Below are 24,649 nucleotides of genomic sequence, written 5' to 3'. Positions count from 1 at the left end.
CAGATAGTCATCTCATCATCTTCCCTTCCAGGTATTAAGAACCCCATGGCTGACTACCTCAGCAGATGCTTCTCTCGGAGTTACAAGTGGGAGTTGGATTCAGGAGTCCTCAGCAAGATATATTTAACATGGGGGTTTCCAGAAGTGGACTTTATTGCACTGCAGCCAATGCAAAGCGCAGTAAGTTTTGTTTGAAAAGGGGGACCTGAACCCAATCACTAGGAGATTCCTTCCTCATCTCATGGATGAAGGGCTTCCTTTTTATGCATATTGGCTAATACCGTTGCTCTTGAAAATTCGAAGTCAAACAAGACAAAGTTGTCACGTTTGTGCTGACTTGACCATGAAAAGTTTGATGTCCTTATGTCATTAGACTTACTTCTCGTCCACCACTGCGACTTCTGATCAGTTCTTGTTTGTTGTCTCAGGGCACTGGTCAGACACTTCATCCCAGTCTGGAATTTCTCTGGCTCCAGGCATGACTCCTCAATGGTTCTCTGGATTAAAGACTACCCGTTCAACAGAAGTGCAACAGGTGTTATTAAACAGTAGAAAGGAATCCATGTGACATGCTTAACTTCAAAAATGAAGGAGATACTACCTCTGGCAGACCCATTGACCAATTTCTCCTGCCCGCTCTCTTGCTTCGTTGTCCTGGACTACCTTTTTGGAATTAAAAAGATCAGGTCTTCCTATGAGCTTCATCAAGGTTCACTGAGTAGCTGTAACAGCCTTTTGTTCCCTCATCAAAGGTTTTTCGGTGTTTGCTCACCCCACGATATCAAGATTTCTCAGAGATGTGGTTAATCTTTTCCCTCAAATTAGAGAACTTACTCCAGTATGGGACTTAAACCTGACTGACAGTTACCTTATGAATTACCCTTGTGAGCCATTAGCCATGTGTTCATTGCTTCACCTATAGCTGAAAACAGTTTTTTTTTGTTTTTGTTTTTTTTTCTGATGGCCTTCACTTCTGCCTGGAGGGTCAGAGAACTGGAGGTTTTAATGACAGACCCTCCTCCATTTCCTGTGTTCTTCAAGGAAAAGGTCTTGTTCCGACCACATCCAAAATATTCCTCTAAGGTATCTTCCAATGTTCTTATTAACCAGACCATTCATCTCCCAGACTGCTTGTTTCAATTGCAGACCAATCCAAAAGATCTGCAATCTCTATTCACAAAAAGAAAAGGAGTACTTGTGGCACCTTGGAGACTAACAAATTTATTTGAGCATAAGCTTTTGTGAGCTACAGCTCACTTCATCGGATACAGACTAACACGGCTACTACTCTGAAACCAATCTCTATCCAGAAATTTTCAAGATGAAGATCTGGGTGTGTCATCTTATGTTACGACTTTGCCAACATCAACCTTATTCTAGAGCATTAGCTCATTCTACAAGGTTATAACCTACTTTCATGGCATTACTGAAGAATGTTCCAATTGCTGAAGTGTGCAGAGCTGCAACCTGGACTTCAGTACATACTTCCTCCAACCACTGTGCTTTGGTTCATGTCTCTAGATCAGACAGCGTAGTTGTCAATGCAGTTTTGTCTTCAGTATTAGACTATGTTACAAAGCTCCCTCCTCCTTGTCAGAATACTGCTTGGGAGTCACCTGAAGTGGAGCACCCATAGGGACACTACGAAGGGAGAGAGGTTACTCACCTTGTGCAGTAACTGAACTTCTTCAAGATGTGTCCCCATATGGGTACTCCACTACCTGCCCTCCTCTTCTCCTTCTGAGTTTTTTTCTGCAGGACTTTGCAGCAGAAAAGAACTGAGGATGATTTGTCTGTTCCGCTCTGAATATCCTCAGTGTGGGGCACAAGGATGTATAGGGTACATGCATGAGCCGAACAAGACCTGCTACCAAAAGTCTCTGATTAAAGGTGCAGGGGTACACATGCCTCTGAAATGGCGCACATGTAGGGACGCACATCGCTAAGAACTCCGGTTACTGCACAAGGTGAGTAACCTCTCTATGCTCAGAAAGAGGCAAAGTTAAGGCTCCTTGTGCCCCCTTTAGCTTGTATTTGGACGGTATTTGAACCCCTTTATAAAAGTATTTGGACAATATTAAGTATTTAATAACATTTTTCTGAAATTTTCTGCCACAAATTAAGCAACTTTTCAGTATAAATACCTTGTTTAGTAACACTGTGCACTGTCTTCTAAACAACTAGGTCCTAAAAACAGGTTTTAATTGGTGCAAACATACTTTTATTAGCTGGTTTCAGTAATCTTCTGTTACATAAGCGTGTGCAGTTCAGACAGACCCATACTGTCTTCTTTTCCTTTCTTCATTTTCCCTTCTCTTCACAGCCATCTTCCCATTCCTTTAATTTGCTCCCTTTCTCATATTAACCTTCTCACCCAAGCTCTTCCCCCAGCTTAAAAAAAGAAAACCCAGACCCAGCAAAACTTGTGACAAGCCATGTGCCAGTCACCACCACAATCATTTACTTGTTCTACTTATGTCCCCTGCCCTTTTTTCTGTTCCTGAGTTTCCAGTGGTAAGCTCTTCAGGACCAGAACTCCATCGTCTTGTGTGTTTATACAGTGTCTGTCTGGGACAATGGGGCCTGTTCCTTATTGGGACTTCTGGGTGCTAATAGAATATAAATTATTATTATTCTAGTTCTTACAGCAGAATATAGACGTTAGAGGATTTTGTTTCTGTGGCACATGATTGCCACGTGACTCTAATCCAAGCAAATTGTCAGATGGCATAAACTGTGATAGCTCTGTTGAAGTCAGTGCAGCCAACCATGACAGTTTGATTTCAGTGGTGCTAGGACAGTTTATACCAGCTGAGGATCTGCCCCTTAGTTTCAAAAAATTTGTCACAAGAACACATTAGATCACTTTAGTGCTACAGTAACAGAGAAGGTATAAGCATTAGAATGACACATAATTTTACAGCAAAAAGGAAAATCACTTTTCTAAAAAGGTGTTAAGACAAATTGAAGGCCAAGACTTGTGGAAACATTGAGTGTAAAATTCACTACTTAAGATTTTTCATACCTTTGAATTTCTTTCAAAAATCCAAATAGTGGGAGAGAATGCAGGTGGTCTAGTACCATAAAGTATAGCAAATCCCAGCAAGACAGATTGTTTTACTTATCAGTCTATCATTTTGTTTTTTCTTTTCTCTTCTTTTTTCTGACTTTTTCATACTGATGATGATTTTCTCCTGCAGAGCTCTGATAACACCCCAGCTCAACCAGCTCCTAACCAGCGTGTTGTAGAGGTGGCGATTCCTGATGTAGGGACTTTTGTGATTGAGTCAGAGGAGGGGGGTTATGACGATGAGGTACCTTTGATTGCAGTCTTGTGCACAGTTGCTACACTAGTATTTTCTTTTGCTGCCTGGTGTGAGAATTTTTTGGCATGTTTGCACATTGTGGCGCTTAACAGATATCTGCATAACTGAAAGCTTAGCAATTTGTGTTAATGATCTCTTGAAATTCACAACAAAAATTTACAGAAAAGAGCAGCAGTTACCCTAATTGGGCACATTTTTTATGTGGTATGAAATGATTATAGGAAGGCACATATATTTGTACCTTTGAGCTATTGGAAGTTTAGTATTATCTTAGGCTAAGTGTAGTCTATGAAATATATTTATGAACGACTATCTTACAGTTTTTAAAAAAAATTGTAATAACAAATGACGTTCTGAATTTCCTTGTTTTTGAATAAAGTTAAGGTTCAAACTACATCTCTTATCTGCCAAGCTTAGACATTTTAGATTCAGAGGAGCAAATTGTCCTACAGATACAAGCTGAAATATTTAGACACAGAGGCATGAGTTAAGGACAGATTAGCAGCCAACTGTGTTTCCTGGCTCTTGACTTTTCAATTGTATTTCCTTTTATGCTAGGGCTCCAACTTACAATGGTAACAGTTAAAGAAGAAAAGCTTAATGAAAAAGGGAAATACTAGAAATGTTTAAAAATTCTCATTTATTTCACAATTGCATTCCTATGACATGACTAATGGAAAAGCAGATTAAGGGTTAAATTGTTCCTTGTGGTGCAACTTAAACTTCAGCTCTGGAGGAGTAGACCAGAAAGGCATAGAACCTCAGACCTACCCCTCTGCAAAACCATTTCCTTCCTGCTTTTCCCTTTGCTCCAGAAGGATAGTAGTTTTTTGCTGGCCTAGATGTGTGGGAATGCAGAGCCAGGGGTCCACCCCATACCCCACTACTTCCTGTCTGTTTGCTCAGAGAGGGGACATAGCTGGTGCATGGTGCCTGCTTACTCAAGGCACCTGGGCCTATGTTCTGAGTAACTCATGGAACCATGTATTGGTGGGTTACATCTCTGTGCAGCAGTGAGTAGGTCAAGTCATATTCTACTCCTCAATTGTGAGAAACTTTAATTGGCAGAATGGGGTGGAGAACAAAACTTAAATTGGTACTGTTGTATTTGTGAGACGTCAGACCCACTGTGATCTGAATGCAGCAGTTATATATCTGTGTCCTGTGACCTTATGTCCTACATGATGCAGCTCTAAAGAAAGTTCTTACGATACCCTGACTAGCTCCAAGGGAATTGTTGTTAATGTTCACCTTTAAGGACATTCACAACTTGGCCCCTCCCTACTTATCTGCCTTTGTCTTACAGCACTGCCATCCCACATCCCCTTCTTTTCAGTGGTGCTGATCTTGTGTCCATTTGTTTGCTGCTTCCGTAAATGTAGTTGTGCTTTTTTACATGCTGCCCTTACATATGGGATGTCCTCCCTGAACTATTCCCAAAGCTCTCTGCCCTCTCTCCATAAAGACTCACTTTTGTTGTGATGCCTGCCAGAAATTAGCCAGCCAATGATGCCTAGACTGAGGGGTATTTGGAAACAGAGCTGTTCATTTGTTTGTATATAAGCAGGAAAAAGACCTTTCAAGTAACTTGAAAGTGTCAATCGGAGTATATAAATAACTTGTGTGACTGCATAATCTTACTGGTTTTACCTTTGTCTTCCCTTCCCACTTCCCTCCTGTTGGTTTAAATTTGTTGCTTCTTAATTCAGATTATCGTAAACCCTTCAGGGTAGGGACCATGTCATCTTGTGTGTTTGTACAGCACCTAGCACAATGGGATCCTGATTTTTAAGATATAATTATGTAGTAATGCAGTTATTTAATTATGAAGTATCTGGAAAAAAGGCAAAATGATAAAAATAAAAATTTGTAGTATTGAGCATCATAAACATTGTGAATGGATTTTTTTATTTGAAATAATAGAAACTTGCTAGTAAGACAGGCTCTCTTAGGTTAGTACTAATTCATTTTGCAGTATTTGTGGAATAACAGTGTTGAACAGTCTCTTCTTTCCTTGGACATTTTGCTCATGTAATTCTTAAATTGCTTTCAGTGCATTGGGAATAATTATTAGTACTTACTTTATTCTAATGTAAACATCTGTTAGATCATATATGGCTGTTGCTTTGGTAGAAGTAAAGAAAAATGGTATTCTTTTGCAGAACGTAAACGCTAACACTGAAGCATTTGCCATTCCATTGTATGCATGCAGTAGGTTGTTCGTTGTTGCATGAGTCTAAAGGCATATTGACTTAAATCATTAAAATATTAATCATTCAAAACTTTTACCTTAAATCCCCTGTGGCAGGTCATGCTGACCCCGAACATGCAAGGTATTATCATGGCTATAGGTAAAGCCAGGAATGTTTATGACAGGTGTGGGCCAGAAGCAGGGTTCTTTAAGGTACAACTAATGTTTCAATCTTTACTTTTCCTCTGATTTTTTTTTATTATTGGAATACTTTTTCCTATTAATGCATATTATGATTGTTCTGGCATTTGTCTGTTTTCTTTTTCTTACCTTCAGTCCACAGTTAGTAATACTTTTTGTCCTGACAGAAGCATATAGAAATCTTACTAGGGGTGTGTGTTAACAATAAAGCCTTCTGATACCACTAGTCACAGCTTCTGACATTTTCTAAGAAAGATAATATTAAGGCTAGCTGTGTGAACTTGAACAATGATGGCATTTGTCTACATTTACAACACTGCAGCAGCGCCACTGTAGTGTTTCAGTGGAGACATTACCTACACCGATGGGAGACCTTCTCCTCTTGGCATAGGTACTCCACCTCCCCAATAGGCATTACCTATGTCGATGGGAAAAGCCTTCCTGTCAACATAGCACTGTCTACACTGGGGGTTGGGTCATTAGAACTACATCACTTAGGGGGGTGAATAATCCACACCCCTTAGCAACATAGTTATACCGACATAAATTCCTTGTGTAGACCAAGCCTAAATGCAAACTTCCACTAGCATGTCTCTGAGAACTCCAGCATTTTCACACGGGAACATCTCTGTGTTCACCAAAGCTTTTCAGAGAAATGTTATTCTGACTCTTGTCCTCCATAAAATAACAAGCTGAATTGTTTGGTTTGGTTTATTTGTTAGTGTCAGTATTATCCCTTTTGTATAGTGTAATTTATTATGGGGAGATATTGTTTGGGGTGCCCATTCTTTAACTTTTCAAAGTAACATTACATTTAGAAAACCATACCCAGATGTTATTAGTTTTCCTTAATATGTAAATTTTCTGAATTGCTAATGCATAAGATTTTGAATCATCAGTGTGCCAGTGGAAGAGCCACCAGGAAATAGTGCAGAATCTCCCCCCCCCCCCCCAAGTGAGAATGTGTGTTTATGGTACCTTAAAAGGAAAAAAATGGAACTTGAAATGTTTTTTTACCTTGGGGAGTGTGTGTGTGTTAACATTTGTTTTAAATATGTATAATTTCTGGTGAGACAGATACAGCCTTCTATACTCTTACCATATATAGTGAGTTAGTTTGGTTAGAAAGTGTGGTGGGAGTTTTCTTTTTCCTACCTGATAGAGCTGGCCAGGAATTTTTCAATTAAACATTTTTCATTGGAAAATGCGGATTCATCAAAACAACTTTTTTATGGGAAAAGGTCATTGCAATGCATTTCCTGTTTTTTGAAAAATTCAAATGAAAAGTGCCACTTTTTGGTTTGAAATGACTTTTAGTTTTGAAGTTCTATTTAATGCATAGTAAGAAATATATATGGGAAAAGGTCATAATGGAAACAAAATATTTTGTTTGATCTGATTTGAAATTTTGTTCAGTTCACACAAACTTTAGAGATTACTATTTTTTGTACTGATTTGATATGCGGAAAATATTTTAAATCTCAAAAATTCCCATGGGATGAGAGAACCATTTCACACTCAGCTCTATTCTGCTTACCTTTCTGGGGTTGGCGATGGTGTACTTGTATATAAAAACCATACGTACGATATTTTCAGTTAATACTTTGGCTTAAATGCGCAATTTGATAGTGAAGTGGCTGACTCAGTGCTCAGTTTCCTAACTTGAAGAATATTAAGTGCAACTTCACGTTACTTCAGCGTGGTTTTCCATAGTCTCTTAGCTGCTCTGTGCTTAATAAAATTATATGCCATTTTATGTTTTGCATGGTATTTTACGTATAATAGTGCTTACAAAGATAATTTTCTGTTTTTTCTTTAGTTTGCTTTCGGATATGTTTGCTTTACTATTCTTGTTGAAACATATTTGAAATGAGTCACTCTTTCTAAACTGAAACCTGAAGTCTTTATAGGGTAGTTGTCTTAGTTTTCAGAATCTAGCAAATCATATTCTTCAGGATTTTTGTATATAGCTTGCTTTGAGAAATTGAAAGAATCTTTCTCTGATAATTGTACCGTAATCCCGTTTTCTGTATATTGTATAAAGAAAAAATTATTATTTTGCTCAGCATATAAGAATCTTAGAACTCAGATAAGATGCCTGTTACTGTCCTAGGTCAAGTCAAAAATGTATATGGAAACAGTTCTTTTCTTCTGTTGGTAGACTGTCTGTAAAGTGGTATATATCAAGTGCTTTTGTCTCAGGCCTTGTCCATGCTAGAAAGGGTTGGCTGGTGTAACTATTCCACTATAACTGTACCAGCAAACAGTCCTATTGGAGGTGCTTTTTGGCTGGTATAGTTACCTTGACTTAATTAGACCTTTATTTTGGTCCTGATAATCGATCCTTTCAGTTGAGATCATGCAAAGCTTGTCAATAGTATTTTGGTATGTCCAAGGAAAAGAATAAAATTGAACACATAGACACACACACAGACATACACCTCTGCATTCCACTAGGCTAGTTAAAATCCCACCCTTGAAAACGAGATGAGGGCTTTCTCCGGTCTTCACATGCCTCTAAATGTATAGCATTTCACCTATGCATTGAGTGTCTTGGAAGGAACAAGAAGGAAACCCTTGAATTCCTAAGTAGAAAGAGGAACTACCTGCAATATCCAGTTTATTCTGTGAAAAAAGACTGTTATGTTTGTTAAATGTTAGTTAAAGTTTTGGAAACTGGTAGAAACCTGTATAGAAGAAGAGATTTTAATTATGTGAAAGAAATGGTGATAAGTCTTGCAGAGATGAGTAGCTTTGCCAAGTGTCTGGGAAGAAAGGAATTTGGAGTATGAAACTGGATGTTTATTACTGAGTGCTTTGAAACTGCCTGTTGTTTTTCTGTTGTGTTCCAGATTTGTTACAGTGTTAATATACATTATCTTACATAGAGGCATTGTATACATTCACTCTAGTTCAAGTTGACATTTGTTTACCATAGTGCTTGACCATTTTTTGTACCTTTAGAAAAAAATCTTGAAATACAGTAAGATCCGTCACCATTTCCCTCAGCGATTTGTCTTTTGTTCTACACAGTGGTCAGAGTCCATAATTAAGTAGTTAATGAGCACAATTGAAAAGTTTTCAGGAAAACTAGAATTTCTGTGTTAAAAAAAAATAGTGCCTGCAAAGATGGAAAAGTATTTCTTGTGACACTAGCGTAAAGGAAAAACAGTGTAAAATACTAAATGTTTATACTGTTAAGGCCTTATAAGGCAGGATAGAAACTTGTTTTAAGTATTTGTTTTCAGTAGAAATCAGATAGTTAGGTTCTTAGTGTAAACCATTTCCATCACGCTTAAATATATTTTTAAAAAGCTTTACACGTTCATTAAACATTCTCTGAAAATAAATTTTGCATTTTAACCGTGGGCAAAAACTATTTTTCAACATGAAAGCTTTCAGAATAATTCACGGGCTAAAATGGCTGCAATTGTCCTGTACAGCTTCTGGCTGTAGATACATATAGTAGGTATCTTTACCTTGGGTAAAAAGATGGGACAGTGGGAGAAGTGGTTGGATAGTAAAAAGCTAAATCTTCCCTGAGGAGGTGAGAAAATGATGTTGAAGTTCTGCCCATATGCCAGTGATAGCTGATCAGAGAGAGAGGAACAACCTCGGTTTTGTTTTTAAATGTTAAATGACTCCCATTACAAGGGTACTTTGGGAATATGTTTAAGTGGGACAGGGCTGGGGGATTACTAAGCATCTTGTAGCATGGCCAGCAATATGAGGATGTTAACTTCACAGAAATAAAAATAATTCACTTGTCAAGGGCTAACTAGAAAAAAAACTGATATTTTTGGTTAAATTATGTAGGCAATTAAATTGGAGTATGCACGGCTACTAAAATTGGCTCAGGATGATCCACCACCTGAATGTGATTACCGTTTGCATCATGCAGTTGTCTATTTCATGCAAAACGAGGCACCAAAGAAAATAATTGAGAGAACATTACTGGAGCAGTTTGGAGATCACAATCTGAGCTTTGATGAAAGGTAATGGGAAAATGAGATGTGCTAATCTTATACTATTAAATTTTTTATTCAGAGGATACAATATTTAACTCTGCTTTATGTATTGTATGTATAACATGGGTATTAGGTATCCATCATGAACAATATATTTGCCTAGCCACCACTTCAGAATGGTTTTCCTTTACACAATGTTGCAATTTTCAACATGAAATATTACTTTTAAGAAATACATAATTAAATTGTGAAACTATTTGCTGCAATATATCAGTGCAGCCAAGAACTTAGTAGCATTCAGGATAGAATTAAATATTTATGTGGATAATGGGAACATCCATGGTTAAATTAGATAGAGTAACATTAAAGAGAAATCCTTATGTTTGATGGCATAAATCAATCGATGATTAGGAAGAGATGTTCACTATGGGTGTAATATTCCATAGTTTACCATTACATGTTCTTGTTCCTTTCTCTGAAACAACTTGTACTGGTCACGGTAAAAACAAAAAAACAGCACACCCAGGCTAGATGGACAGCTTGTCTAATTCACTATGGCAATTTTCTGTGCTCCACCCTAACTATTACCAACTGTTCACCTATTTAAAAACACAAACTGAAAGAATATAGTACTGCACTCTGAATCCTTCACAGTACCAGCACTTGAAGCTTCAGATCCTAATGCTCTAAGATTGTTTTAAAAAAATAGTTACAAGTTCAGGGAGGTTTAAGTCACCTGATTTTTAACTTTTTTAAAAAACTGATAGGGCATTTTGGTAGAGGAAGAAAGTTAAAATATAGTGATTGATTGATTTACATATTTGTAAAGTAATTATGAGAAAGTCCTGTACCCTCTGCCTGTGAATACATGGCAAGGAACTCAAGAAGTATACAGGAAATCACACTTCCTGTCTGTACTTTTGTCAAAGTTGTAGTGCTCTAATAATGTTTACTTGCAGTATTTTAGGCTAATATCTCTGCAGTGTTAGCATGTGTCTGTGAGTTTTCAGTTACCACCAATTAATTTTTTTGCAACTCTTCTTTCTTTGTTTTTAAGGTGCCGCAACATAATGAAAGTGGCTCAAGCCAAACTTGAAATGATAAAGCCTGATGAAGTAAACATGGAGGAGTATGAGGCCAGTATTTTTTCTTTCCTAATAAATTGTAACAGAGAATAATTATCTACTAAAATTCAGAAAAGATCTTTTGTTCATTTACAGTGCACAGTTTATCTTGTTAACCAAATTTCCCAAGTTCATGCCATAACATGTATAGATCAGCTGCTGAAAGACCCTTTATTTTTGGGGAGGACAAATTTGACTAGGACCATAATTAAAAGACAGTTTATTGGTCTTGGCCAACTCCCTAATGACTTGATATCATTAACAGCACCCCGTGGTTTCAGTGTGAATTAATTGGCTTTTCCGACAAGAAGTCGGCATCTAGTAAAATAGCATGGGTGGTATCAGGTCAGTAGGACCTGGCTACCGTTTATCTCCAGCTGGTATGCCGTCATTCCCAATGTATTGGCGAGAATCAGATTCATGTACATCCTGTCTCACACCGAGACTACTTGCAGATTAATCTCTCGCCATCCTCCTCCCCCCAAAACCCTTGAATTTTGAAGTACTTGATCAATACATTCTGACTTTAAAATGCTGACAAATACTACTCAAGAATGAAACTTTTACAAGTCATTTCTGAGAAACTAGTCACATTCCAGCTAAATATCAAGTGACGTCTGTTTAGCAAAGCATTTAATCACGTTTGAAGTTATGCATGTGCTTTAAATGAATTGGGGCCTAAATCCTTCAGATGCACTTCTTTTCCCACACAGGTCCCCATGCCTCACTTAAACCTCATCTTTTTGCCAATAGAGCCAAACAGAAGGCAATTTTCCCCCCTCACCTAACCAATGGAAGACAGAGATGCTCTGCGCCCCTTCACCAGCCTAAAGGCCTGAAATAGGCTAGGTGGCCTTTCTGTGTGCTTTCCCTCCCCAGAGTAGGGGAAGGATTGGAGGATTCACAGCGTGGCAGGTTCTTTGCCACACTTCTTTTTCTGTTCTGGGTTCAAGTTCCTTCCCACTCCTGCATAACTTCACATAGATGTACACTACAGATCTTGGCTGTGTCACACCTGGGTGCCACCTCTCCCCCTTTCACATGTGTTAAACATCTTTTTCTGCTAAATTGGGACAGGAGAGATATCTATATCTGCAAAGGTAAAATTAGGATTTATCATATATAGACAGTAAATGTTTCATGGAACCTCATGCAGGCTCTTCGTGTTGGGGGGAATTTTACCATAAATGGATATCTGGCGAGCCATGCTGGGGTTGGAGTTCTGTCCCTTGCAGGCAATTAAGAGCTGCCATTCTAACCGACTGGAATAGAAACATGCTTCAGATTGGAAGTAAAACATTCATTTGCCTATAGAATATTGGAAAAATAACTCCAGTACAAACCACATTGCTTTTGGCTTGCAGTATTGTAACATTTTGCTTCCCCTGTTTATAGATTAAAATTAGAGCCTGATTTTTACTTACACGCACGTGCGCACGCACGCACACACACGGATCTGATGACATAATCCCAAACGTCTCAGTTGCTCCATACAGCCCATATATATATGGTCATGTAAATACTTGGTCATATGGTCATGTAAATACTTCAGCATACTCCATACAGCCCATATATATATGGTCATGTAAATACTTCAGCATGACAGAAGTCCAAAACATAGATAATCCTATTTTGGTCGTTCTCCTTCACACTCCCAGGAGATGAAAAGGACATTTTACAATGCTGCCAGGAATTTCCCTTAGACTGCTGTATTTGTTCCTTTCAAATGGCAATGAATTCTATAAACATAATCCTATGGAATTTTTGTTTTGTCACTTTACCAACTTTTAAAATTTTCTTTTTCTCTTTGTGTCACAAATATTTAGACAGTTAGATGTTTTTTCTTTTTATGTGAAAAATATTTTCCAAATTCTTTGATTTATCCCTCATACCATTCATGAGTCCTTATTATATGTATGCAATGCTGTGTGAAGAGGGCAAAATGTATCTCTCCTTTGTATGAATGAACATTCTTAATACACTTTCTTATGTGCAGAGATGGCATCAAGAATATAGAAATTACAGAGAAACAACCATGTATCTCATGGTAGGATTGGAACTTTTTCAAAAAAAGAGGTAAGAAGAGACATTATAGAATTCAGACTGCGGGGTTACTTTAAATTGGTTACATTAAATACTCAGTTTCTGAGGGGGGGAAAGCAATGTAAACGATAAACCAAATGTATGGAAAAATAATAAATGTAAAAGAAATATAATTTGTAAGTGTATTGCAAATACACCATTCTTTTTCAGAAAAGACCAATATTGCTTTGAGTATATTAGAATGGGCAGCTGTATATATTTGATAATTTGTTGCATAAATTAAAATGACACAATACAGAAGAACCACCCATAAATATAATCATCTCCACTATCCTCAATAATTTGGGGGGGGGAAGTGAGGGGCAACTGGCTTTCCAAAATGCCCGGTAGGTTAGTAAATGTAACCTCTGAAGACCAAAGTGGAGAGCAATTTCCAAAGTCAAGGATCTCTTACTAAGAATCACCTGCCAGCATCGCCCTTTTATTATACAGAGGGGGCTTGAGCATTTAAGCTTATTTTGAGAACTTGGTGAAAGAGGGAATAAGGCCTAACAAATTACAACCTGCATTCAGAGTTATTCTGTCACATTGATCCAAAACTGGACTTTGCACAGGGTTTATGTGGATAAATAAGGATGATGGTAAAACATGCTCAACCCAAAGAAAGTCCTGCAAAGATGAAAAGAATATTGAGTATGCACTTAACCATCCTGAAGTGACTCAAAGCTCAGATCTGGTCACAGTACTAGTACATGCAGTCACTGAACCCAAAATCTGTGTAGAGTACCTACTTTGGATGAGGTCTGCTCTGCCATAAAGAAATTGCAAAGCAGGCATGATGCTGGATCTGATGTCATAACCCCGAACTTCTCAGTTGCTCCATTCAGCCCATAAGTGTAGCATTACACCAACCTTTTTCCCCCCAGATTTGTACAGGGAAGGTACCAGCAGAGTAGAAGGAAGGGATCATCATCCCACTTTGTAAGGGGTAATGCCTATGTGGTGAGTTAGGAGACACAGGCCCATAACCTTGCTTTCTGTTACCGGAAAAGTTTTTATGCATGTCCTACTCACCCAGCTCCAGGCTAATGTTGTGAAACGCCATCACCCAGGGCAGTCAGATATCACTGCTGGATGATCTACAATGGACATTGTACTTGCTCTTCATTTTTATCTGAGATCCATCAAGAATTCAGTCGTCCTTTGACAGCAGCATATGGAGACTTAGTCAGCCTTCAATTCTGTTAATTGAGCTGCCCTCCGGAAGGCCCACAAGGCACTGATGTTCCCAATATCATCCTGAGGTGAATTAAAGATCTACGTAATAACTCAGGGACACAGGTGCAATGGAGGACCCCTAGGTCTAACAGAGTTTACAGTAGATCCCAGGTGAAGCAGGGATGTGTCTTGGCCCCAGCGCCATTCTGCCAGACAATAGATTGGCTCTTTGAGCAAGTCTCCACAAATAACAGTATAATTGTCAGTTTAACTTCTTTTACCAACCTGGATTATGCAGATGATATCCTCTTCAGACAGCTTGCATATGACGTGAAAGACAGGATTGCTTCCGCTAAAGGGCAGCTGCCCTTGGGCAAAATCAAAAATCCAGTGTCAGGGCAAAAGTCGTGATTCAAGACATCTGTGCTGCCGGAAGTAGTGGATGATTTCAGCTCTCTAGGCAATAATTTGTCGTCAGATGGGCGCAGCCAACCAGACATCCTCAGGATAGACCGTTTAGCAGCCTCAGCCATGAAAGACCTCTGTAGGGTCTGGAGACAAAAGAAGGTGAAAGTATATAAAAAGTACAGATTTATCAGACCTTTGTACTGCTGATCCTCTTACGGATCTGAAACATGGGTGGTGCTTAAACAAGACAGCAGCAGGCATTTCATATGTGTGTTAGTGGCAACTACTGGCCATAAGATAGTTTGATTTTTAGCAGTAACATGGACGTATTATTGAGAACTGGCCTTGAGAGGTTTGAAGTCATCAGCGATTACTACCACAAGAACTTTTTGGTCATATACCCCATCCTGGAGATAGTCCCAGCACATGGAGCCCTGAAGATCAGACTTGAGGTCAGGAGGGGACATTGCCCAGGCATGGACTGGTGGTGGCCACAGAGCCATCCATGCTTAACTTGGTTGAGCCAGGATTAAAATTGTGTGTTGAGACATTTTATGTCTTAGCCAGAGTCCCACTCCCTGAGAATCTTAAAGCATGTTTCGGTAGGACTAACACAGCAAATGTCTTGCCTGTACAATGTTCCCATCATTGAGATCCATTGAGCTGTTGCATGGTGTTCTCTCAATACTTTTACTTTGCATTACTATCTGGATACCATGGTCTTAAATGGATGTCTAGCTTGGAAGAGTAACATAAGTCACTTCATAAAGAACTTCTCTGCCCTCCTTCCACCTGGGCTTGATTGATTGATACGGCTTGTATTGCTTGGTTGATCACCTATGGCTATCTCAAAGGAGGAGTGAATACTAACTAGGAATTGTCATTCCTTGAAGCACTTGCTTCTGTGTATGTATGCTCTCTGTTTGCCTCTCTTTCTCCTCTGAATTTCATGGATATGTCCTTGAACTCTGAAGTTTGAGAGAGAATGGATGGGGACAGTGCCTGTACCACCACTATATAATTTCAGGCACAGTGTTTAGTGCTATAAGAGGGCATTGATGCTATCCACAATCACCATGGCTTTCCTTAATCTTCTGAAACTGCAGTACTAGGACACATCTCATTCTTGTGAATGTGAAAAACACAACCCCCTCAGCCAACTCCTTTTTATTGCAAGTAATCTTTCTCTTTCAGTTTATTTTCCATTCCATAAACTGCCATTCCAAATAGACTTTACAGTCAGAGGGGACCATCGTGATCATCTAGTCTCACCTCCTGCACATGGCAGGCCACAGAACCTCACCCATCCACTCCTGTAGTAGACCCCTAACCTCTGGCTGAATTACTGAAATCCTCAAATCATGATTTAAAGACTTCAAGTTCTAGAGAATCCACCATTTACCTAGTTTAAACCTGCAAGTGGTCTATGTCTCATGTAGCAGAGGAAGAAGAAAATCCCCCGAGGTCTCTGCCAATCTGACCTGGGGGAAAATTCATTCCTAACCCCAAATATGGTGATCAGTTAGATGCTGAGCATGTGGGCAAGATCCACCAGGAAGATACCTGGGGAAGAATTCTCTGTAATAACTCAGAACCCTCCCCATCTAGTGTCCTGTCTCCAGATGTTGGGGATTTTTGAAGCTGGCAGTCAGCAATGGGCCTCATGCCGTCATAGGCCATCTCATTATACTATCCCCTTTGTAAACTTATCAAGCTCAGTCTTAAAGCCAGTTAGGTTTTTTGCCCCCACTGCTCCCCTTGGAAGGCTGTTCCAGAACTTCACTTCTCTGATAGTTAGAAGTCTTTGTCTAATTTCAATCCTAAACTTATTGATAGACAGTTTATATCCATTTGTTTTTGTGTCCACATTGGTACTTAGCTTAAATAGCTCCCCTCCCTCCCTGGTATTTATCCCTCTGATGTGTTTATAGAGAGCAGTTCTATCTCCCCTCAGCCTTCTTTTGGTTAGGCTAAACAAGCTAAGCTCCTTGTGTCTCCTCTCATAAAGTAGGTTTTCCATTCCTCTGATCATCCTCCTAGCCCTTCTCTGCACCTGTTCCAGTTTGAATTCATCCTTCTTAAACTTGGGAGACCAGAACGGCACACAGTATTTCGGATGAGTTCTCACCAGTGCCTTGTATAATAGTACTAGCACTTCCCTGCCTCTACTGGAAATACCTCGCCTGATGCATCCTAGGACTACATTAACCTCTTTCATGGCCGCATCACCTTGGTGGTTTAGTCATCCTGTGATCAACCAATACATCTAGCTCTTTCTCCTTTGTCACTTCCAACTGATAAGTCCCCAGTTATAGCAAAAAGTCTTGTAGTTGGTTCCTAAATTCATGATCTTGCACTTTGCACTATTAAATGTCATCCCATTTCTATTATTCCAGTTTACAAGGTCATCCAGATATTCTTGTATCATATTCCAGTCCTCCTCTGTATTGGTAATACTTCCCAACTTTGCGATATCCACAGGTTTTAATAGCACATTCCCACTTTTTGTGCCAAGGTCAGTAGTAAAAATGTTAAATAAGATTGGTCCCAAGACCAGTCCCTAAGGAACTCCACTATCTTCGCAGATGACACAAAGCTTGGAGGTATTGCTGATACAGAGGAGGACCGGACTATCCTACAAGGAAGTCTGGATGACCTTGTAACCTGAAGTAATAGAAATGGGATGGAATGTAATAGTGCAAGGTCATGCATTTAGGGATTAACAGCAAGAATTTTTGCTATAACATCCAAATTTGTGAGTTGCTCCACTGTGAAGGCCCTGGTATATCCTTGCATGTGTTCTGTATGATTTTCATGTGTATGTAATGTTAAAAGTACAGAAAATGTCCAAAGAAGAGCTAGCCTCCTATGCTCACTAGTATAGCTGCAGCAAATACACCTCGGTGCTCTGTTTCTCTGAAACTTTTTTTATTGAGGCTTTCACCTTAAGCTGTTCACTTGTACAAAAATTATTTTTTTCTTTACATGAGTACTCATTTCGAGGCATCTTTAGAGGGTACATGCCTTCATTTTCTCTTTCTGTTTCTCTAACTCAGACTATGCCAAAGTTTCCTAATGTATTCACTAGAAGTGAAAGATGAAACACTCGCTAATCCTTTTTGACAACCAGTGTCAAAGAAGTGAGGTCTGTTTTGTCTATCATCAAATTTTGTTGTCGGGTTCTTTAGTATTCATCCCCCTGACAGTAATGTACATATCTCTGTCATTATTTTAGATTAAGGTGAAAATTGCCAGTAGACTACTGATACAAATATTTGCTTTTGGGGAGACCATGCCAGTCACACATCTGTGAACATTTCCATCAGTCTAAATACAAGTGGTAATTTGGGGACATTATAATTAATGTACCTGAAAATAAGTTTTCTCTTAGAAGGTCACACTTGAAAAATGAAATCACACTATTCCACACCCAATTTGCAAAGGTTTAAATGGCTACACAAATTGCAGGATAGTGAAGAATCAGACCAAATGTGTCACAAATGTGTAGAAGAAAACTGTTTTCCTGTGTATATAAGGCCTAATTCATAGCCATTTGAAGTCAATGGAAAACCTCCCATTGATTTCAGCTTTGGATCCAGCTTATGGTTGCAACAGAAAGTTGTACTGATGTGCATTGAGGAGAAAATGTCCTAATCAATACCAAGGGAAACCATATCAAGTGTGAGTGTTTGAATGCTTTTTTTATTGTATTGTCCTTTGAAAAGATACAGAAACAAATGATACCTACCTGTACAAGGGCATTATAAATCTGATGTGTGTATATATATTTTTTGTGTGTGTTTTAGTTATATGGAAGCCTTGCTTTACCTTATCTATGCTTACCAGAATAACAAAGAACTCTTGTCCAAAGGCCTGTATAGAGGGCATGATGAAGAGCTGATATCCCATTACAGAAGAGAATGTTTGCTAGTAAGTGGAATATGACCCTAATTTTGAAGTTGTTGCACGTGTAAAATAGTAGACAACCTCAGGTAATTGTTATGCAAAGTTGCAATTAAAAAACCCTTTGTATATTAATGTAACCAGTTAAGGGCATCCCTCCCCTTGTGAGAACAGGGCCGACAATGGAGAAGGAAGCAATGTAGAATATGAGGATTAAAAGGAAAACTTATAATTTCTGTTGTTCCTACAGAGTATGTAGCTGCCTGTTTTACTGGGGCATTATGATGAACCTGTCCACTGCTACACATATTGTGGCAAAGAATAGTGGTACACCCTAGTTTTGGACAGCAAACGGCCACATTGCCACAGTGCGACAAGTTGACAGGAGACTAATGCTAGAAAAGGCAGCAGTAGAAATAGGTTTTTCTCTCTCCTCCAGCCCCCGCCCCCAACTTGATTTTAATCAGCCACAGGAAGAAGTAGCAACAGAGGGAGTGGGCATCTAGCCTTCGGCAGGGATGGCTAAAACAATTACGAGTAGTCAGGCCCCCGTTCACGGGTCTGTTAGAGGGAAGAATAGCCTAAGACCTGACCTGTTTAGTGAAGAATTTGCAAGATTGCCCTGACTTAAAACTTGTGATATGGTCACTGCTGCTTTTCAAATTTGTTTTTTTTTGTGTGAGGAATAAATCTTTTTTTAAAAAGCTGATACTTCGTGAAACATGAAATGCTAAGTACTTAAAAGTTTTCCTTTTTTATGATGTTGCATGAAGAAACTAAATGAACATGCTGCGGCACTCTTTGAGTCTGGAGACGATCAGGAAGTAAATAATGGGCTGATCATTATGAATGAGCTCATTGTCCCATGCTTGCCATTACTGCTGGTGGATGAAACGGAAGAAAAGGATATTGCTGCTGTGGAAGATATGAGAAACCGCTGGTGTTCGTATCTTGGACAAGAAATGGAACGTAAGTCATATGTATTTAGGGTGACCAGAGGTTCTGATTTTTATAGTGACAGTCCCGATATTTGCAGCTTTGCCTAATATAGGCACCTATTACCCCCCACTCCCGGTCCCCATTTTTCACACTTGCTATCTAGTCACCCTATATGTATTTCTTAACTTGAAAGGCTCCTCCACACACACAGTGCTGTAGACAAAATGACTCTGATCTTGAAGTCAGATATAGCTTATGTCTATCTTCAAGTTCTGTCTTATCTTATCAAAATCTTTTGTTCCTTTGAAATATGCTTTGAAATCCACAGGTGACAAGTGTTATTGTGTTGGGCCCTAAAAGAGCTAAGTATGGTATGACGTTTGTTTAGAGGTGGAAAAGGTTTCACATTCATACCATTGCATATTTAATTTTTGTTTGTGTATTCCTGATGATCTTGAGACTATTTTAGTCTAGTATTCAGCACGGTCATACTGAATGACTCATTTACTTATTCCTAGTTGAAGCCTAGAGTACTAAGGAAAGGTGTTTGTAACAAAGTGAAACTAACTAAAAGAGGAAGTTGGTGCTATGGAGCAATTTTTCACTTTATTGCTCCTATGGCCAGTAAGTTCTTATATTGACTTTTTTTATATATATATTTGCAGCTAATTTGCAAGAAAAGCTGACAGACTTCCTGCCAAAACTTCTAGATTGCTCTACGGAGATTAAAGGTTTCAATGATCCACCAAAGTTACCTTCCTATTCCACACACGAACTGTGTGAGCGATATGCCCGAATCATGTTGTCACTCAGTCGAACTCCAGCCGATGGAAGATAAACTCTGCAAACCTTCATAAGCACATTATATAAACTTTTTTAGTTCTTAACCCTTGCCTACCTGTCACAGGGTTTGCTTGTTGCTGCTATAGTTTTTAACTTTTTTTATTTTAATAATTGCAAAAGACAAAATGGCTGTACAGACATTAGCCAGACTACAAACAGTTAAAGCTGAGAATCGCATGGGGCTCGGTTTTTGTTTCAACCAGAATTGATGCAACATTACAAAACTGCTTTTTTGCCACCTGTCTGTTACAGTATTACTTTGCTTTTATCTTAATATCCTTTACTTTATCAACGGCTTTCTATTCAGTCTGGATCATTCTGTGACTGCAACTCTTTTAACTGTCCAGTGCTGTGTAAATACATGGTACTTGATAGCTTGTAAATGAAATGGAAGAATAAAGTTTTATTTATGGCTACTCCTGTGTTTGCAAGCAGATACATTGTATATTAGTGTATTATATAGCTATTTTTTTAGACCAGAAACGGATGCAATATGTTGATGGGTCATTAAGTTCATAGGCATGGTTCTTCAGGATTTACAGCTAATTTCTTTAGAGATGGTCACTGATTACTGTATATCAGCACATTGGAAATCTGTCACAGTATTATTACACACCTTTTTGTATATTCCTTACTGATCTGTATAATACTGCATCTGAACACATTTATTTTGAAGCCGCATTGGGTTTAAAGTGAAGTTAGATGCTTGCTTCTGAAACAAAAATTAATTGCACCTTTCTTCTATTCATAGGAGACCCTTTTTTAAAAAAACAAAAACTATTTTCCATAGGACTAGAAGCTATATTAGATACAGCAGGTGCTCAGATTTCTTTTGAAAGACTTGATTGAGTAGAGTCAATTAAATGGAGGATTTGTAATTGTGAAATATGTATGACTCTAGAATCCATCACAGATACTCCTATTTTTTGTTTTATAAGGTTTGTGTTTTAATTATGTAAACTGCACACTACTCTAGCTCAGAAATGTAACTTTCCACTAACTCTTGCTGTGAAGTTGGTTGCTCATACTGTTATAGTAAAGGATTTCAGAAATACTATATCTGCGCTAATTTACTTTCTCTCAGAAGTAAATGAAGAACTTTGTAGAGTGTGTTTTGTAGAACTGAAATACTGTCTGATTTTAATGAAGAAACTCGATTTATTTTGTGAAAAGGAGTTAATGCATCCTTAGGTAATCCTGTTACCTGAAAATATTTTGATTCCTCATCTTTATAGAGAACATTTTGTGCTAGAACAGTAAAAGATGTAAATATTTGTGTGTATGTGTTTATTGGAGCGACACCCAATAGTACTGTTGTTGGTTCTATATTGTCTTTTTCTTTTACGACTAATAAAATAGTGAAAAGGGGAGGGAAGAGTGGATAAAGCTCAAAAATTGCCGATCTGGCAGTATAACGGGTCTCACTTTGGACCTCACAAAAATAAGTGGTTTAGTCTATCCTTAAATCTCATCAACAGCCTGCAGACTACTTATTTATTACTTTTTTGGGATGGCCCTGTTATTTTGTATTAGACTGAAGTATGTGAAATGTTGGCACATTGGTTCAAAATCTGTTAAAGGATTTTTCTCTGCGGTCTTCAAAAATATATCAAAAACAATATTAACTATTTTCAAAAATATGCAAAATAGTAACACTACAATAGTGCCCGGAAGCCAAGTAGTAATTCTTGTTCCAGGAAAGAACAAATATAAAAGTCTGAAACTCTGCATATTGTCTCACACAGCAATTAAGGACAGTGTTGAAGAGTTACAGGCATGTGCACTTAGCAGGTGAAAATGTGATTTCAACGGGTGTGATGATGGTTATCTATCTGTAGCACGTTCCATCTGAAGGTGTGACTCAATTTTATATTTATTTACTTACTTACAGTAACTGTGTTTAAACCTAGAGCTTTTGGCAGATTTAAGCAAAGCTGGTAAACTTACATCTTCAGTAACATAGATAAAAGTGAACCAGGGATTATATTTAATAATATAATCCATTATCAAGATGTTGAGCTTCCTTTATAATATATAAACAAGGCCTGAATGAGATTCAAACTGTTCTAATTTTCTCCCCATTTTCCTCCATTTGGGAGAAAAGCTCTTTTTGCTAAATCTTCAAATATCCACAGCTTCAGTGGAGGGCTGAGGAATCTCCCTATCCAGTCCTCCATCAAAAATAGAGAAGACAAGACAGTCCATCTTTTAAAAATGAAAAGCAGGGGGAATCCCTGTATTTGGGAGAAAAGGAGACTTTCAAAATCCTTTTATACATAAGAAAGAAGCAAAGGTAAAACCTAAGTGTCTTTCCTTTGGTGAGTTATCTACAATGTTTCCCAACTCAGTTTTTCAGCTCTTCACTGAAATACCTCATGCCTTTGGGTGTAGCATAGTCCATACTTTGTGTGCATCTGGTGAAGTGAGCTGTAGCTCACGAAAGCTTATGCTCAGATATATTTGTTAATCTCTAAGGTGCCACAAGTACTCCTTTTCTTTTTGCGGATACAGACTAACATGGCTGCTACTCTAAAACTGTGTGTTTCAATTTCACTAGGAAAAGTTTTGAAATACAATTAGTTTATGTTGTTGAAGAAAAATCCTGTTTTGGATACTTGTTAAGTTAATAAAGTATTTTGGAATCTTGATCCAAAAGATCCATAGAGTCAAAAGCATTTTCTCATACCTTATGTGAATTTAAAACTGTAGCAATTATAGGTATTGTGTGGAAAATATGGAACTTCTGCACTGCGAAAGTCATACGGTGCAGAAACCTGAGGGGAGTTGCATGTTCTTTGGCTGCATAGAACTTAGACAAACTTTTTTGGTGAACCCTAAAATATGTAAAAACATTCTGCAGGGTAATACTAGTTTCATGAATGATACATATAGAAATAGTGGGACATTCTCACTGCACCACATTAATCATTGGACTGTGACCAAATCTTCTCAATTCATAACTACACATGCATAGAACGGGGTAAAGGAAGTGAACCCAAGCTCTTTACCAGAGTACCTGTAGATATAATTACATACAAGCCATTTTTTGCTGTCATATAAAACTAAGGCCTCGGTAGATTTTATCCAAATCTGAGTAAAGGAAGTGCTTGTCAATTTACTGTTCCTGGTACTGATCTTTGTCTGTCTAAGCCATCATGTTGCCACCATTACGTTAAAATCAACGGCAAAATGCCATTGTCTATCATTAGTCAATGCTGTTGCCACAGGACCAGCCAGTACCACTGCTAGTACCAGTGCCTTGGAAGAAGAAGAAAATGAATTTGAAGAAGTGGAAAAGTTGGATCTGGAATGAATCCATGCCCCTGGCAGAAATGTTCATCTTGAAATCATATCAGATGTCAGTAAGGAAGATACAAAACCTCACTACTGTATCACCTTTGCATTCATGCACTTTTTTAACTGCAGTGCTTCATTGACAATGTAAACAGCTTTGTTCTAGGGCACATCACCTGTCATCTCCTTCTTCAGTTCTGCTACTTGTGAAAATGAAAAAATTGCTGATGCTTGTATTATGCCTAAATAGTCTCACACTCTCCATTTGTTTGTAGCGTAGTATGAGAATATGCACATAAAAATGCTACTTTTTTTAAAAGTCCTAGTGTAGTTTGAAATTCAACTGTTACAACACTTTTTTCAAAGTTTATTTTTGTGGTTTTGCTGGATGAATTTAATGAATATGTTCTACTTTGTGCAAAATCTACCTTAAACTTTTGGGAGGGAAGCTCGTTGAATTCAAGACCTGTATCTTAAAGTCAGATATGGGGCTTCCTAAAAATATAATTAATCTAACTATAAAATCTAAATCTAAAATCTAATTATGATCACCATACAAAATGATCAAACTCTAAGGCTATCCTTTTTTAATCACTTGGCTCCTCAAAGGAATTTGAGGAGCTGAGCAAGAAATACCTCAGATTTCCTTATCCACCAGAAGATTTAAAATTTTCTATGTAAAATAAAACATTACCATAAATATTATCTTCCAGTTCCAACTAAGAGCATGGTTCTTTTATTTCTTGTGCAGAAAAAACTCCCCTTTGGTTCAAATTCAGAAGGGACATAAAGGTTAGACTCCCTAATGTATCAGTAACTCTGTGTAAGTTGGTTTAATATGCACATTGGGATGCAGAGGAAGGTGTAAATTACACCCACTTATCATTGTGTTACTTGCTGCTCTCCTCTCTTCTGGCTCTTTAGTATATGTGTTGCATCAGCATAGACTACCTTCAGCCATGTGGACCAAATTCAGAGGTGGTATGAAATGGCAGAAACTTAAGCATGTATGTATAGTGTCCTAAATAGTAACACAGTGTTTTCAAGAGCTGGGGTTTGGGGACTCAACTAGTCACCGTTTCCTAGTACTGTGGGTTTGATCAGATACATGATTTCCCTATTTAGCATTAAAAAAGTCTAATCATCCCATGGTTCTCTCTCCCCAACATAATTTAAATATAAATTTATCTA

The 24,649-nt window shown here is 38.2% G+C and overlaps 1 protein-coding gene across 6 annotated transcripts in view; it reads left to right on the top strand.

Moving 5' to 3' along the window:
- Positions 1-21,438, top strand: part of USP25 (ubiquitin specific peptidase 25) — a 146,098-nt gene extending 124,660 nt beyond the window's left edge. Inside the window, exons 19-26 of one of the 6 annotated variants that reach the window (XM_077819879.1) lie at positions 3,201-3,314; positions 5,635-5,730; positions 9,535-9,713; positions 10,744-10,822; positions 12,807-12,886; positions 18,286-18,409; positions 19,156-19,351; positions 19,987-21,438. In XM_077819879.1, coding sequence (XP_077676005.1) covers positions 3,201-3,314; positions 5,635-5,730; positions 9,535-9,713; positions 10,744-10,822; positions 12,807-12,886; positions 18,286-18,409; positions 19,156-19,351; positions 19,987-20,159 — 1,041 coding nt within the window. In that variant the 3' untranslated portion in view covers positions 20,160-21,438. The other 5 variants (XM_077819886.1, XM_077819901.1, XM_077819907.1 and 2 more) reach the window with 5 other exon arrangements.
- Positions 21,439-24,649: the final 3,211 nt, after the last annotated feature.

Source organism: Eretmochelys imbricata, chromosome 1, assembly GCF_965152235.1.
Source record: "Eretmochelys imbricata isolate rEreImb1 chromosome 1, rEreImb1.hap1, whole genome shotgun sequence".
Classification (NCBI taxonomy): Eukaryota; Metazoa; Chordata; order Testudines; family Cheloniidae; genus Eretmochelys; species Eretmochelys imbricata.
The sequence above is the reverse complement of the archived record's forward strand: the minus strand, read 5'-3'. Positions and strand labels throughout refer to the sequence as shown.